Below are 16,941 nucleotides of genomic sequence, written 5' to 3' on the forward strand. Positions count from 1 at the left end.
TGCATTTCTTTCCGTACCTCTTTTCTTTTCAGTTTAAGATGTGTGTTTTCTCTTGTACATCATCACTACTGATTCCCCACACCACAGTATCATCGGTGAATTCCTCTGTTATTTTGTCTTTTTCATAATATCATCACACACCATTATCAGTAACAAAAGTGACACCCCTCTTCCTTGTCACAATCCTGTAATATTCCCAAACCATTCCGTTTTTTCAATTTGCATATGGACACAACTGAAGCTTCTGTTGCACATTGCTTGAAAGATTCCGACTGTTTGTTTTCCAACTCCCATTCTCAAAGGTTTCCCCACACCTTTTCTCTGGGGACATTATCGTATGTCTTCATGAAGTTCAGAAATGTCATCATTGGGTCTTTCCCACACTCCTGATGCCTTTTCATCAATTGTCTCATCCTGAAGACTGGGTCCACTACTATTCTATCATGTAAAAAGCCATACTGCTCCTCTTATGATAAACCTTCCAGTTTTCCCCCCTCACTCTTCTATCCACTATTCTCTCCATTAGTTTTGCTACTTGTGATATGAATGTGATCCCTCGCAGTTATCACATACTTCTCTGTCTCTCTTCTTGAACATTGGAATTACTGTTCCATTTCTTCATTCTTCAGGCACACATTTCGAGTGCATCTTGGTAATCTATATAACCACTGTAGTCCAGTAGGTCCAGCTGCCTTTATCATTGTCACACTCATTTCATCTAAACCAGTTGCTTTCCTGTTCTCATTCTTCTAAGTGCTAGTTCTGCTTCTAACACTGTAATATCTTTTTCTTCTTCCACACCCAGGTGCTGTGTTGTGCTACTGTTCCCTTTTCATAGCTGTTTTTCACATTTAGTAGTTTGTCAAAGTAATCTTTCCACTTTTTCTTTATCTCCTCTTGCTGTGTTATAAGCCCTTCATCTTTCCCTTTTACCAGCTCTGTGTAAGTGCTTTCCTTCGCATTACTCCTTGTAATTCTAGACAGCATCCTTTTTACCCCCGGCAATTCTTTTTGAACTCTTGTGCTAATTCCTCCCAGCTTTTCCTCTTTTCTTCTGCTATCACAATCTTATACTTCTTGTTACTTTCCTGGCATTTTCTTTTCCTTTTTTCCTTTTTATCTCTGTTCCACACACACCATGCTTTCTTGTTTTCTTTTACTGTTACCATAACCTGCTCATTCCAATATGGTGTCTCCTTACCCTCCACCCTTCCAGACATTATGCCAAATGCTTCTTTGAAACTATCTCGTTCCTCTTCCACACTTCCACAATCAGGACCTGAGATTTTAATCACAAGTAACCCCTGAACTTTCCTTGTACCTTCCAATACAGTGAAGTCTGGTAGGAGGAGGAAATCTGTGTACTGTATTAACAATAAACTATCTATACCCTAATTTCTAGGGTTTTCTTGATGTCACTCATTAATGATATGCTTAAAAATGGAATCAAAAATTTTCTGAACATCTGAAAGCACGTCACTAGTTTTCTCAATGTGTTTCATGCTTATGCCAACAAGTGTTGTCCTATTGGAAAACACCCCGGAATGTAGTTCATTAATGGCAGCACAATGGGTCAAATCACCAGATTGACATATAAATTTGCAGTCAGGTCACATGGGCAACCACAAGAGTGCGCCTGCTGTCATATAAAATTACATTTCAGACCATAACTCCAGGTGTAGGTCGAGTGTGCCAAGTGACTTACCTGCGTGTACTCGGATGTACCGGTGAGAAGTTCTCGTTGAAGGAGTCCGACTCGATGTTGCCGTGGAGCAGCGGCACGTGACGTGCCTGGAGGCTGAACGGAGTCAGCTGGCGGTGCACGCCGGCTGTCGGCCCCGCATCGTCAGAATCGCTCTGTTTGGGAGACAGAGTGCAGTCAGTCAGTCAGTTATCACTGTGGACAGCCCACTGACCAAGACTCACAGTGCACAGAGAGATGTACACAACAGGGAAACACTGAGCACTACATGAACATAGCTTCCATTCTAACAGACTGCAAAAGAAAACCAAGTTTTGTACTAAAGTTCTCCAGGAATTGCAAACAACTAGCAGGGAGAGACAGAAATGATGATGTTAATTTCAGCAGCAGGGCATTTTCAACCCCACCGGTCTGTCAAAAACAACACAAAGAATCAGTCCAATCCTACCACTCAGTTACAGCTTAAGTCTATACTTCAAGCACAACTTATTTTACAAAGGAACACCTACAGGAATATGCAGCTACAAGGCGAGTATGTCTTATTACACCCAGCCAAAAGACAAACTGTTTCACACACGACTCACAAGCCGCTCTGTTTATATCTCATTTCCACTATATTGCTGGGCAGAGGATTGGAAAACTGGTTTGGTGTTATCACTTTGTGACAAGCTTCTTTTTGAAATTTGTGGTTCTGGCTTTGAAGGATGTGAGGAAATTAGGATTCTGTAATTCCTCACTAATGATGTCATAACAGAGGCAAATTCAAGCTTGGATTAGGCAAAGGATATTGGCCATGTCCTTTTCAAAGGAACTAGCCCAGCATCTTCCACACAAAATTTAGGGCAAGTGTGGAAAAGTGAAATCTGGATACCTGAACAAAGTATGGTAAAATGCACAATGCATAGTTTCATGCCGAAAGTATTCCCACTGCCTGCAGTCTATTTTTAGCACAGGTACACTGCACCAAAGAAGAAGCTGGGAGGGTTATCGATCATCTGCACTGTTCACATTGGCTACCACTTCATGGTGCACTTTGAGTCTGCCTGTGTGCCCACCATTACAGCTGAGATCACTAAACATGTAGAATCCACACAGAATTTAGCAAATGTCCACATTTATCCTTCCCATGTTTTCATTTAAAACTTTGGTAATCAGTTTTGTATCTCTGTAAGAAATCTCCGCATTTCAACAGAGCCAAAACTATGGAACTTTGTTTGTTGGTGGACGTATGTGAAAACTGTATTCTTATACAAGTAATAAGACATTAAGTTTGCATATGACTGTTTGAGTGTCTACCAACTTTCTCAGAAGAAGAAATGTAGAAAAATAAAGTATCTAGAGAAGAAGTCACAGATGGTGCTTTGAGAGACCAGGCCACCAAATCTCCATAATGTTACAATACTTCTACACCTACATACATTCCCCAGTTTGTCACAAATGGGGACCTCTGAACTACGTGAACAGTATTTAGGAGAAAGACAGTGACCTTTCCTCCAAGGATTGCCACCTAAGTTTGCAGTGTGCTTCTGCAACACTTTTGGGCTGATCGAGGCAGTGGGTCACAAAAGTATGCACATAAGGGGCACTAACAGCATTGCATGCTGCGACATCATCGTGAAGGACACAGAGGTGCCACATACACTTGTAAGACTGCATCATCAGTACCTGACAGTCTGAAAGGAGCATATTGTGGGTCTCCATTTGGTCGGCTGGTCAAATTGTGTAATACCCAGATTTGTGGGGCATTCAGATGTGACTGTCCCAATGTCAGCCCGCATCAGAAAATCACGGCAGGCATTCTCACCGTCGAGGCTCCAGTCGACTGTGTCTGACCACATCGAGGGAGGGGCATCTTACTGTGGACTGAGCACATCATATTCCCTCCACATCTGTGACTGGCATCTGAGAACAAGTAATGGGCTCCTCGCAACACTGTATTTCATCCCAACTATTGGTTGAGACTAACAGCAGCCAAAGTACGGATTACGGCCCCATATATAAGCTGCTAGTAACCCCACAACACAATTTTACTCTAACTGGTGTCACAATTATGAAACACAGACTTTTAATGACCAGAGTCACACTGTGTTTGGCGGTAAATCATGATTTGCACTATCCCTGATAACCCTCCTCGGTGAGTACGGTGATAAACTTGGAGACAGGTCCCATTCTTCCAGTGTTTTGGAGGGGCACCGAAGAGTTAACTTAGTGTGTCGCTTTGAGCCATCAGGCATGACTGCACGTCAAAATCTGGCAGTGACTGAGGGAACTGAGAGCACAATGCTGTGTATCAGACATCAGGGGTCCTCTTTGTGTTACTTCTCATGTAAAAGTCTTGCGATATCATTTTACAATACAACAAAGCTCATCGACACTTGCCACATGTCACTATGACTGAACTAACATCACTTAGCCTCTTAACCTGGTGAATTTCATATCTCTTCCTCGCGCGCACACACACACACACACACACACACACACACACACACACACACACACACACACACACACCCCTTACCTGATGAAGACTAGACATGCCACGGTCCCGGGAAAATGCTGGGTCCACACTGCTTGTCGAGTCATCGCTCTGCGTCTTGTGATTGGTTGCTGCAGCTGGAAAAGATAAACACAATCACCTATTTGCCAAGTGCATTCTTGAAAGAAAAAATATAATAATTTTGTATCACTATAAATCTCTCACAAAGTCACAGAATAAAATATCATACTGTCAATGAGATGAGACATTAGTGAAATAAAAACCAATTTTTACTTGTACTAACAGATGACATGACGGTAATGTTAAAGTGCACTGAATATCTAGAATCCACAAAAAGTACCCCATTGTTTTTATATGTCCTGTTGTTTAGAAGAAACCTAATGACAGTATTTTCATGAATGGACAAACATTTAAAACACACTGATCTCGATTCAAACATACTTTCTTTCACGAGAAACTGCCTTTCTAACTACCTAGTCTTTTCCTATGTTCAAATGATTCACAAAACAATTTCTCGCCATTCTAAAAGCCACATGCCTTTTTTGAGGTCTTCGATTACCTTGTGAATGACACAATGGAAGTTCAGTTTATCCTGTTGCTGTGGTAGGCAAAAGAAACAAGTCTTACAATGCAGGTAGATTTAAATCTGAAACAGGGGTCACACTTTGCAGCTTCTCTGGGTTTTATTACAGCCTGAAGAACTTTGGATAACATAACATCAGAAGCAGAGTAATCAAAAATAATATTCCATCCACTGCAGTGATAGCTAAAGACTTAAGTTTCCATTGCATCCTTCAAACTGACCTACATATTTAATATTGCATTCTAAATAATTTTAGCCAAACACTGTAGTGAGTCAGTCAGGGAGGTTAAAAGCATATACTTCCTCTCATCATCCTCAAAACAATTTCTACTTCTTGATACAGTTACACAAATAAAATCCTTTGCAATACAGCCACCAAACGTAGTCACACTATTGACTGAATAATTGCCACTGAGTAAGTTTAAATATCATGGCAGCTGTCTTACAACAGTTCAACATGTTACCCAAATGGATTTATAACTTAAAAATAAGGTAGTAAGACACATGAATTATGTGATAACAACAGGTGTAGTAGTTGCTATTTTACAACAAGGAAGACATCCCTGTGAACTTGCTGAATTAACCATAACAGTGAGTGGCTGAAATTATTTAGGATGCAGTAATCACTGTGAGGTCAGTCTGATGGATGCAGTGGACTCTGAGCTCAACTTCAATGCTGGAGCTCTGTATAATCTGTGGTATGGGTAATGTAAGATTTTGTACATATAGAAAACATTTTGTTTGTGTAGAAAAATTCTCTCACTTTTCCTTCTTCATTTGCACATTTGTTGCGGCATCATAGTGTGGGTTTACTCGTCACTGAGGAAGAAAGTGTTTGAGAGAAGTTTGTTGTGATGATATGTAGTGTCCACTCCAGAATCTCTTGCAAACAGCACTTTAAACAGTTGAGCAGACTGACAGCAGCTGCACAGTACTTTATTCCCTTCTGAATCCATTGCCAACAATCAACCACAATTTAGAAAAAAAACAGTAACATCCATAAATATAATAATAAATAAGAAATGTATTCAGCTACAAAAAGAATCTTTGACCAACTATCCAGTTATGTAAAGAATTTAATAGATAATTTTAACTTCAATCACAAACTGAAAACGTATCTGCTTGACAACTGCCCTAGTTCCGTGGAAGATTTGTTTACAGCAACATTATATTTGCAGGTGCCTCAACCATACTCCTCAAAGGCATTTACAGCTGCTGTAAGTTTTTCTCAAATTTGTGTTAATCTAGTGATTTCAATACAGGTACAAGTAATATTGTCACCCAGCAAAAATAAGCAACAATTAATTCAGAAAGTGGAGTGCTTTCCTGTATTGTGGAGACAGGACATGTTTATTCTAAGAATAGGGTTATAAATCAAGCCACAGTTGAAAATACAGCAGCATATGATACAACAGATACCGAAATGAGAAATATATATGGAAAACAAATTATTGTAACGCAATGTCGGCGGCAGCTGATCACGACATTATGAACTACCATTTGCCCTCCATGCGACTGTCAAAAAACACTTTTGCATGTCCTTGCAGCAGGTTCCTGAAATGAAATCGCAACTTATTTGAAATTGCTATTAAACGAGGAAGTCATTGTCCCAACAACGAATAATATTTTGTAGAATCTGACCACACACAGATCGACGAGACTTTTGGAATCTTGATCGGCTACGAAACCACTGGAATTTTGATCGGTTATAGTTACCGGAGGTTTTTTTTTAATTTTTTTTTAATATATAAAAGTTCATAGTCGCGTACAAGTCACGTTTAGCAGGCTATTTCCCTCGAATGAATTGATTGTTATCTGTCTTACAAGAAGCGTGAAAACCCAAAAATGTTTTAACCTTGTTTCCAGTATATGGACATTGATCTCTGCCACCAGTAAGGTTCATGTATATGTAATAGAAAGTAGAAGATTAAAATAGCAACCCATGCATTTTTTTCTGTGGATGATGTTTTGCCTTTACTGCGTTGTAAACGGCTCCATACACGATCCGTCGCACAGCCCGCCGATCGTTTCGAAGATTGCATGTGTGAGGACAACTGCAAAGATCATTCGCTGATCGCATGGAAATCTCTGGCAATCTGATGGATTGCATGCGATATGGCATCCTGACTTGTTAGCAGCGGTGTGTGGCAATAAGGTTCACTTCACTTCACACGTGGCTGAGGGATGGACCCTCTTCTGTGAACGAAGTTCTAGCACTTTATGCGCTTCGCCTTCTTAAATGATGTGGTGATACTAAGGGATGACATGGCGGGTGTTTGTTCTACATGACTTGTGTGCTGGTTTTTTTAAGAGAAAGATGAAAGAATAGAGAGAGGGACAGTGAGAGGAATGGAAGGCGAACGGCCGAAGTGACTGGCCGGTGGTTATAGTGAGTCTCCGCTACGCCTGGTGGTTGCCTAGTGTGTGTTCATTTCTGGGCTTGGAGCTGTGATTTCATTTTTTTCCTGACAAATATGTCACCAGGAAGCTGCTTCTCTCTCCTACCCGACCGGGCCTCCTCCCACACCCACGATTCTATGACGTCGACCAGGCTGTCCCATTGGGAGGGCGTGAAGGTTACGACTTGTTCTGTATTTATTATGCATGGTTCACGCCGAATCTGGGCGGAGGGGTGGGGGGTAAAACTGGGTATCTGGCTCCGAAAGGCAATTTCAGGAGGCGCCAAATTCATATTCTTGAAGAAAAAAAAACACCCTTGTATCACAAAGCTGATTATTCATATTGTTTTCAAACGCATCTCTGTTGGTTTTTCAACATTTTTTTAACACACTCTCGAGTTGATTTCTGAACGAATTATATGATGATCTTTGGATGTGTGCTGTGTGCATAGTGTAGATGATGTCTCTGTCGGGAGAATCCCCGTCGCATTTAGAAATAAAGACACTTTCCCAGAGACAAAACGGGGCGGGACTATACGAGCTGAGCCAAGTAAACTCGAACGGGTGAATGCAAGTCGCCATTTTGTGGTTGATTGGGTGCGCGAATTATCAGCATTGTTATAATTATACACTTCTCGGTGTATTTACGAAAATGAAATTTTGACAGAAAATTATTGCCAGATCGCTACACTACTAAGGGCTAGTTGTGCGGCCCCTGGTTGACAGCTGCTAAGTGCTATTCGCGGAATAGCGCGGAAAACGCATTGTACGAACACGCAATAACGCCCAACCGGAGAATAAACACGGGATAACTAAACCGGTGATTCTGGCAGAGTTAGAGAAGTTAACCGATGAATAAGTGCCGGCCGAAGTTGCCGTGCGGTTCTAGGCGCTGCAGTCTGGAACCGCGAGACGGTCGCAGGTTCGAATGCTGCCTCGGGCATGGATGTGTGTGATGTCTTTAGGTTAGTTAGGTTTAACTAGTTCTAAGTTCTAGGGGACTAATGACCTCAGAAGTTGAGTCCCATAGCGCTCAGAGCCATTTGAACCATTTCGATGAATAAGTTTTGACAACGGAAGGAATAGTTCACTAGAAGCGAGTGGAATTCCAGTTCGATTTTACGAAGAGTACACCACGGCACTGGCTCTGTACCTAGCTTGCATTTATCATGGACCTCACGCCCAGCACACAGTCCCAAGGGACTGGGGGGGGGGGGGGGGGGGAATGTGGAGGCAAGTGCAAAAGGGTACAAAGGGTAAGAGAACGGACCCGCAAAGTCACAGACCAATATCCCTAACGACTGTCTGCGGCTGCATAATCCTTTAACAAATTCTTAGTTCGAATATATAAAGAAGCTTACGTACACGAATCAGCACTGTTTTAGAAAGCATCGCTCGTGCTAAACTCAACTTGCCCTTTTATCATAAAATGTACTGCAAACTACGGATGAAGGGCAAAGGCAACAGGCAGATTCCACTTTTCTGGCATTTGACACCGTGTTGAAGGTACGAACATATGGAATAGGTGCACATCTATCTGAGTGGCCCGAAGACTTCACAGACACAGTATGTTGTCCTGCCCTTAAAACAATTTATAACAAGAGTTACGGTAATCAGTAGTGCTGCTACTCAAAACGTCTCTCCTTACACATCGTGTACGTACTTGCACTTTCATTATAAGAATAACGAAAAAAAAAAGAGTAATAAACGTAAAACGAATTTTACTGGCACACTGAAATGGTGTACACACTCCAGTTGGCGTCAGCAGAAAATGTAATGTTCTCTGTAAAGTGACCCAAAGTTCTCAAGAAAATCATTTCAAAACAAGTTTAATTATAAAACTCGTTTATCTTACGTTATGTTTTATATGTCTTCGTGGAGATACACAAATCAGCTGCAACTGTTGCTAAACATAGCAGTTCATTTTCCATAGCAGAACTTCTCAATACAGCGACTTTCATAATACTGATTGAAATCGCTTGGCAAATCGCTCGTGTGTGGAATGTCGAGGCGAGCGAACCATTGCAGGCGATAACGCATGCGTCGGATCGCTGCTATTCGTACTAGGTGTACTTAAAATAAGAAATTCTTCTTGCATCTAACTACACAATCCGAAATACACGGTTTGAAGCATAATTTAACCTTTATAAATTCGTTCTTAAGTTATTTATATATTGCGTCACATGCTTTTCTGCAGAGGCGATTCTAGAAGTCGGTGAAGGGGCGGGCAAATGACGGGGTGGGGTTGGGGGGGGGGGGGAGGGAGGGAGGGAGAGAGAGAGAGAGAGAGAGAGAGAGAGAGAGAGAGAGAGAGAGAGAGGGGGGGGGGGGGGGGGGGGGGGGGGGGGGGGTTTGAGGGGGAGGGAATTTTTCGGCGAGAGAGTTGGGGTCTTCCACCGACAAACTGGTAAAATTTGGTGTTGCTCAAACTAGTTTTTGGTAATTGTCAAATAAGTGTCTACAGAATGTGTGTGCCTGGGAAGATATGCGATTTGACCAAGATGTCTGACGATTTGAAGTTTCTGTCTGGGGCCAGAAATTTAAGTGTTGATAAGGCATACCTAGCATATTTAGCTTCCTTGATTATTGTAAGTGGTACTCGTACATTAATATACATCCAATGTGTATTAATAAATAATAAGACGCCCATTGTAAGTTAAATGATATTTATGCTAAGATTGCCGCTCTTATTCTTTGTTTAAAATATGTTTGAAATACATTGCAACCTATATTGCAACATAATTATATTAAAAAATGATACAATCTGTTGAAGTTATATATTGGCTGATTTCTGAAGTTATTTTATCCAGTGTCCTATGATACTCCATGGGGGGGAGGGGGGGATGCGCTATAGCCCCCGCCCCCCTCGACCCCCTTGCCCACAGCCCCTGCTTTTCTGGAACAATGCGTCAAATAGTACATAGCGGTACGCGAGTAGGCTACTATATTGCGAAATGGAGCAGCTTTTACCTGTTGCTCAAAATCTTGACCTAACTGTGAGGCCATCTTCAGCAGAAATGCATTTATTAACTTAGTATCTTGTTGGCAAATATCAGAGGCTACCTGAAAGGTAAAAGTGAAATTTCTGTGCATCCATTCTCAAATAATTTCTCGGCTCTGCTACACAGAGAAGTAAATGATCTGCATCCATTTCCGGGAAACCTTGACGGACACTCGCGAGAATGAGTAGCGGCGACAGTTAGTGCAGTCAAGAAGGCGGGCTTTCCGTCGAGTCGAATGGTGGAGGCCCACACTTCATGGCACGTCTGTCTCGAGCGCCACGTGCTCGCTGGCGTGCAGCCGCGCCTACGTCATTTTTTGCTGTCTACCAGCAGCATATCTGTAAGGTAACCATCGCTACGCACTGCGGCTGTCACGACGCCTGATCTGTCAAACGTGACAGTGATGCATAGATGCAATTTTATGAACAAAAGAATATCAAGTGTTAACACTTGTACGAAAGTTGTGCTACTGATCACTACAGAACAATAACAGAAATTTAGCACCCACGCTTCTTTTGAGGGCACTTGTGCCTAAAACAGTTTTGTTGGAAATCGTGGTAAGGCATTATTGACCAGCCTGGTTGCAAGTCCTTCTATTGGACGCCACTTGCGTGTCTTTACAATCAATATAGTGTTACGTAAGGGAACCGCAAAAGATCACACATGTTGTCGAACTTAACTATCGGATGGTAGGCAATGAAACACCTCTTACCTCCATCTGCCTGTGCAAACCTCTTACGTCCAGTAACCAGTAAATCCATTATCAATGACAGATTTGAAAGTACACGGATTTCTCTGATCTGATCTAGTTTCACATATGGCAACATCATCTGTATCATTTTACATATTTTTTAAGAAACAGTTTTTGCTTCTCTTGTAAAATTTAACAAATGGAGTTACGACGGTTTCATTGCCTACCATCGCTATGCTTTTTGAATGTGTGTTTGACGTATGTGTCAAGCATAAATTGTGTTTAACATGTTTGCCATTAATTTTGATTGACGGAAAGTCTAACAAGATAGCGGGCGTTGTTTGTGTCGATGTTTCGGAGCATATATATAGTGAAAAATTGTTTTATTACAATTTAGCTAACTGTATGGTGAGTTTCTACAACTATGGAAACTAGGATCAAGGATAAAAACAAAATAGAGCTGACAATTACCAAAATGGTCGAAGTATCACATCTTTCCCGGTATCAAAATAGAGCTGACAATTACCAAAATGGTCGAAGTATCACATCTTTCCCGGCCATACATTACGCAAGAAGAGGTTATGAACAAAATATTTTACGCATGACATAAGGGTGATTGCAACGAAATAAAAGATATCGAACTTCTCTGGTTCGTCTACGGACGATGTGGGCTATATATTTCCAGGCTGTTACATTTTAATGAACTGTCATAAGAGGACCAAGAAGTAGAGAATGAATTTTCGCATACTTGCGTCTTCTTTTTCAATGTGAGGGCGAAATAACTCTATACAAGTTATTAAACTATCCATCCGCAGAAAGTTGATGTAATCATCAGATTCTGAGTGTAACGTTTCCATTAACAGATTTTCATGTGCATATCTCTCTACAACTACCTGGCCAAGCGTCTTCTTCTTCTTCTTCTTCTTCTTCTTCTTTTTCAAACACAGTGCCAGAGTCAATGTCACAAAAATTTATCTGCATTTGTAGCTATTCCCGCTGGTCCCATAAAACACCCTATACGAGAAGCGTCTGCTTCAAACATACGGTTAAATTGACAAGCTTTCTTAATACGTGTACGGTTTTGTTGACCCACTCGTAGCGAATCTAACATAAGTTTGCTCCTTCACGAGAGTCTTTATCAAGTTTTTATAGATTTCAATGTCATTTTGATGAAAGTTGATGTAATCATCTGGCCCTGGGGGTAACATTTCATTTAACAGATTTTCATGGGTAAATATCACTTTATGCCATTTCCTGAATAAGCATATTACTTTCTTCTTTTTCTTCTTGAAACACAGCGCCAAACAACAGGACTGCTTTGTCTCCAGTTGGGGCTGCCCTCACTACTGTTAAAACACTCACGAACATCAACAGCGTATGCTTCAAAGTGAGGTTAAACTAACAAACTTTGTGCGTGTACGGGCTTGTTTGACAAATCCGCGGCTAGACAAAGGAGCACCTGTAAAAAAGTATTCTTGTTTATAGGTGCCTTTAAACATCCATAATTTAAACATCAGACAGTAGCGATAGTAGTAATTAGAACTGTCAATATATCGATAAACCCTATTGTTTTGGGCAGGTATATAAAACAAAAGACACTATAGTTTTTCACCATGCTTTCTTTTAAAGTGTTCTCTTAAATTAGTCGTATTCCCTGAATGTTTATATTCTCTAATGAAGAAGGCACACTTACACTGACAGTATTATCGCCCGCTTCCTTGAAAAATTCTGCATCGATGAATGATTTTTACGATTAATGTTCATAACAGGAACAAAACGAACTCTATTTATGCAATTATCACGTAACAAAGCAATCATGGAAGCACAGGATGTCCTCTGGCAACACAGACTATCGGTGGTGTACGAACAAACCTTCATCGTTACCTATCGGCGCCATATTGAACACTACGTGGTGACTGTGCTCTTTGTCTCATTGCTGAAAGCACCACCCATTCAACAGTTGTGGCACTATCGAAGCGTGACGTAGAATAATTCTGTAGCTGTCTGACGTTTAAAGAACTAAATGAGTTATGAATCGCGAAGAAGCCTTATTGGTTTTCTGTTTGTTTTATCTTTGTGAAAACTAATGGATTTGTTGACTTCTAGGCTGAATTTGTCTGTTAAGTAAGGTCTCTTGTTCAATCCGTATTTCTTTTAAGCACTTTCTTCTCTTGTCTCCCCCCCCCCCCCCCTTCTTGCTTTGGATCTTCTTTGTTAATCTGTCTTTCCTCATTGCCTCTGCACGTCCATATGGTGTAACATGTCTCTTACTGATCCCATCTGTAATTTTAGGACAGAATGAATATATTTCCTTATTTTGCAATCAGATAAAAGTACTGTTTCCGACCCTTACAAGAATCTGATTTTGCAAGTGTATTATGGTGTCTTAATTTAACATCTTCAATAGCACATTATTTTGTTGTACACACTTCTCGCTTTGACGTATACTTTTTTTCAGTTCTGATTTTAACTGCTATGTTTTCACTTTTTATGTTTATTCATTTATCCACTTTGGTTCGAGAACAGAGCACCTGCTTCCGTAAATTACACTGCAGGAAATACTGCAACCAGCCCAAAGTTGTTTTTGAAATGATTTTATTTAGTTTTGGGCCTGAGCCCGTCATCAGAGGGTTGACTTCTTAGCAAGTTTTACAATTTTCTCTTCATGAAAATCCCTCCTTTACATATCAGGAGGCAGAGGTCTCATTTTGTTTTACGATCGATGCTGATCAAAGAACTGAACCAAATACAAGATTTTATGTTTATATTTCACCCTGGTATTTACAGTTATCAGCTCTCTTGATGTTGGCACACATTGTGTTTAAAATTCTTGGTGAGTTACTTTCATTTTCGCGTGTATCTTCTTTTCAAACGACATCTGTAGACCTCGCTTTTCAGCTGTTTCCTTCACAAGTTATAGTCTTTACTCTGCTGTCTGTCAGACTGCATCTATAATTACGAGATCATCCGATGCGATGCCGAATAATTTATTGTTCCATCGATCTACACAGCTTTATGTAGTCATTAACTTTGTTTTTCTTCCTCTCTTTTACACGCTCTTACAACTTTTTCCAGCACACAACTGAATAATAGCAGTTACAAAATGTCTCCTTGTCTGACTCCTGGCGGCATAATTTGGAATGGACTGGAAGTCGTTTCAAGTAATTTTACTTTAGATACCGTGTTTGTAAAAACTTGAATACCTGCGTACAATCTTACTGCTGTGCCGCACAAACAAGAATGGCTGGGGCATACCAGAGGGCTCGCGTCTTTTGTGATACGCGCCAAAAAGAGACAAGGCAGTCCCTGTTCCTGGCACCCATTGTCCAGCAGGGAACACAACCGGTGCATCCCTCTACCTGCGCCGCAAAGGAATTCCTCTATACAGTTAAAAGGTTGGCTTCTCCTGACACTAATACGGGCCACCCGCTAACAAGAACCTTCTAACACTGACGGAAATCCCAGAAGTGCGTTGGTTTGTGGAACATAACTTCGGTTTCAGGCAGAGAAAGGGGGTGAAGATAGTAAATCTCACAGCAGACAAACAGAGTGCAAATTAACTACGCACCTTTTATCATCGCTACTGATATAATACCCATCATTCTACAGCCAACCTGCACCTTTTCCACCACATCTACATTTGTACTAGACACATCCTCATTCACCTCTTCTGCGTTCCATTCGACGATGATATGCAGGAAGAAAGATTGTCGGCACCCCTCAGTAGGAGTCAGAATGTGTCTCATTTTGGCGTCGCGGTCATTATGTGAGACGTACACTACCTGACCAAATGTATCCGGACACACCTGTGTAATGAGGTACGTCACACTAGATTTCACGACACGCCACAATAAGAGGAGGGGGGCGGTACTGTGTCGTCTGGATGGAGATCATGATTACTGGTTTTGGGTGCTAATCGGCAAGGTCATCAACACCCTTGCTTGAAATACAGACGAAGGTGGCGAAAAGCTATTAAAAATAACACATCATCATCATCATCATCATCATCATCATCATCATCATCATCATCATCATCTAAGACTGATTATGCCTTTCAGCGTTCAGTCTGGAGCATAGTCCCCCATATAAAATTCCTCCATAATCCCCTATTCAGTGCTAACATCGATGCCTCTTCTGATGTGAAGCCTATTACTTCAAAATCATTGTGGTTCGTGGTGTGGGTTCCTGTAGTCATGTCCTACTTCATGAACCACGGGCAACATATGAGTGGCCAAGTAAGTGGTCCTGACAGTCAGGATACAAGTTACTTTGGAATAAGGCTGGGCATCTCGGACATATTCTGAGTCGTGGTCACCTTTGTGATCAGACGGCAAAGACTACCAAATCCACCGGTTAGTCCCTCAACCGTTAGGGGTAAAACGCAATGGGATCCGGGGAAAGTAAGGCTAGCAACCTGCCTCCCTGGTACTTTAAATATGATGCTGGCAACAATCAGAGCAAAATGCCTCGGACCTATGGAGGTGACAAGCCAGGGACTCCTAAGATACGACTCGGCAAAAATAACACATTTTAAAACCAAATTGTATCCTCACAAAAATACTGAAAACACAACCCTGACATTGTGATAGCTATAAAAAACCAACCATAACAGTCTGACATACAATAGACCAGGAAGAACACAGTTAAAATGCGACTGACAACTGTCGCTGGGTGGTTATTTAGCAGCAACAGGGGCTCACATCCAACATACCTGGAACAAGTTCTGATGTCTGACAAAATTTTAAAAGCAAGAACCACGTTCGTCTCATAAACAGTTGAAACAGAGGGCATGTCCTCTGGGACACCCAGGTCTACAATCAGGTCATCAAATAAAACAAGGTCTACAATCAGGTCATCAAATAAAACACGCCTAACTACAATATGTTGTAACGAGACAACTGTGTTCCACATCGGTGGCACGTGTCGTCTGTGGGAAAGCAGTGACAGCAAATGGATCGATCAGGAGAGCTCAGTGACTCCGAAAGTGGACTGCTGACGGTGAGTGAAACATGCGTCAGGGATATCTAACCTTCTAAAGCTGCCCAAGTTGACTGTACCTCATGTGATCGCTAACTGATAACGCGAACGAACAAGCGTGGCTAAACCAAGACCAAGCAGATCTCATGTACTGACGAATAACTACCCTCGAGCACTGGTGAGGCACACTGTGAAAAATCGCACCGGCAGTGTAGCTGGCACAATGACTGTGCGTACGGAATTATTAACAATGGCGCACATGGTCGAGTAGCATTTTTGTAGCCAAAGCTTCATGTGGTGTAAAGAACGACGCCATTGGACACATGTGGTGGAGAGGACCAAATAGCGAGGTCATCGGTTCCATCGGATTAGGGAAGGATGTCGGTCGTGCTCTTTTAAAGGAACCATCCCAGTATTTGCCCTACGCGATTTAGGGAAATCACGGAAAACACAAATCAGGATAGCTAGACGCGCGTTTGAACTGTAGTCCTCGCGAATCTGAATCCAGTGGGCTAACCACTGCGCTACTTCGCTCGGTTGGATGACTGGAAACGAGTGATTTCGAGTAATTAATTACGCCATACGCTGCTGCAGCTCAATGGAAGGGTCTCGGTTTGACGAATTCTAGAGACCATTATGTGGCATTATAGGTGGTGGGAAGAGTGAAGTATGCAGGAGGTGGTGTTACGATAAGGGAGTGTTTCTCGTGGTTAGGATGTAGGTCCCCTCACTGCGCTTACGAAAACGTTAAATGCGGAAGCATATGACCACTTTTTACGGCGTTATGTACTGTGTACAATAAAGTAAAAGTTCGGAGACAATGACTGACTGTCGCGCATAACAATGCAACCTGTCATAAAGCAGTATAAGTGAGGCAATAATGGGTTATGGACAACAACTTTCCTGAAATGGAGGCCCACCCAGAACCGTACCTGAACCCCATGGAACACCTTTGGGATCAGTCAGGGCATCGACTTTGCTGCAGATCCAAGAGTCAAGCATCACTACCATACCTCTTGAGGACGAGTGGACAGCCGTTCCTCCACAATCATCGCCAGCATTTAAGGAGCCATATAGGCGAAGGGTGGAC

The 16,941-nt window shown here is 41.8% G+C and overlaps 1 protein-coding gene across 3 annotated transcripts in view; it reads right to left on the reverse strand.

Moving 5' to 3' along the window:
• LOC126106398 (G patch domain-containing protein 2) overlaps nt 1–16,941 on the reverse strand; it is a 173,830-nt gene that overhangs the window by 60,972 nt on the left and 95,917 nt on the right. For all 3 annotated transcript variants that reach the window (XM_049912665.1, XM_049912663.1, XM_049912664.1), the window contains exons 3-4: nt 4,221–4,315; nt 1,706–1,857 (exon numbers count right to left, since the gene is read on the reverse strand). In XM_049912665.1, the coding sequence (XP_049768622.1) occupies nt 1,706–1,857; nt 4,221–4,315 (247 nt within the window). The remainder of the gene's footprint in view (nt 1–1,705; nt 1,858–4,220; nt 4,316–16,941) is intronic.

This window comes from Schistocerca cancellata, chromosome 10, assembly GCF_023864275.1.
Source record: "Schistocerca cancellata isolate TAMUIC-IGC-003103 chromosome 10, iqSchCanc2.1, whole genome shotgun sequence".
NCBI lineage: Eukaryota > Metazoa > Arthropoda > Insecta > Orthoptera > Acrididae > Schistocerca > Schistocerca cancellata.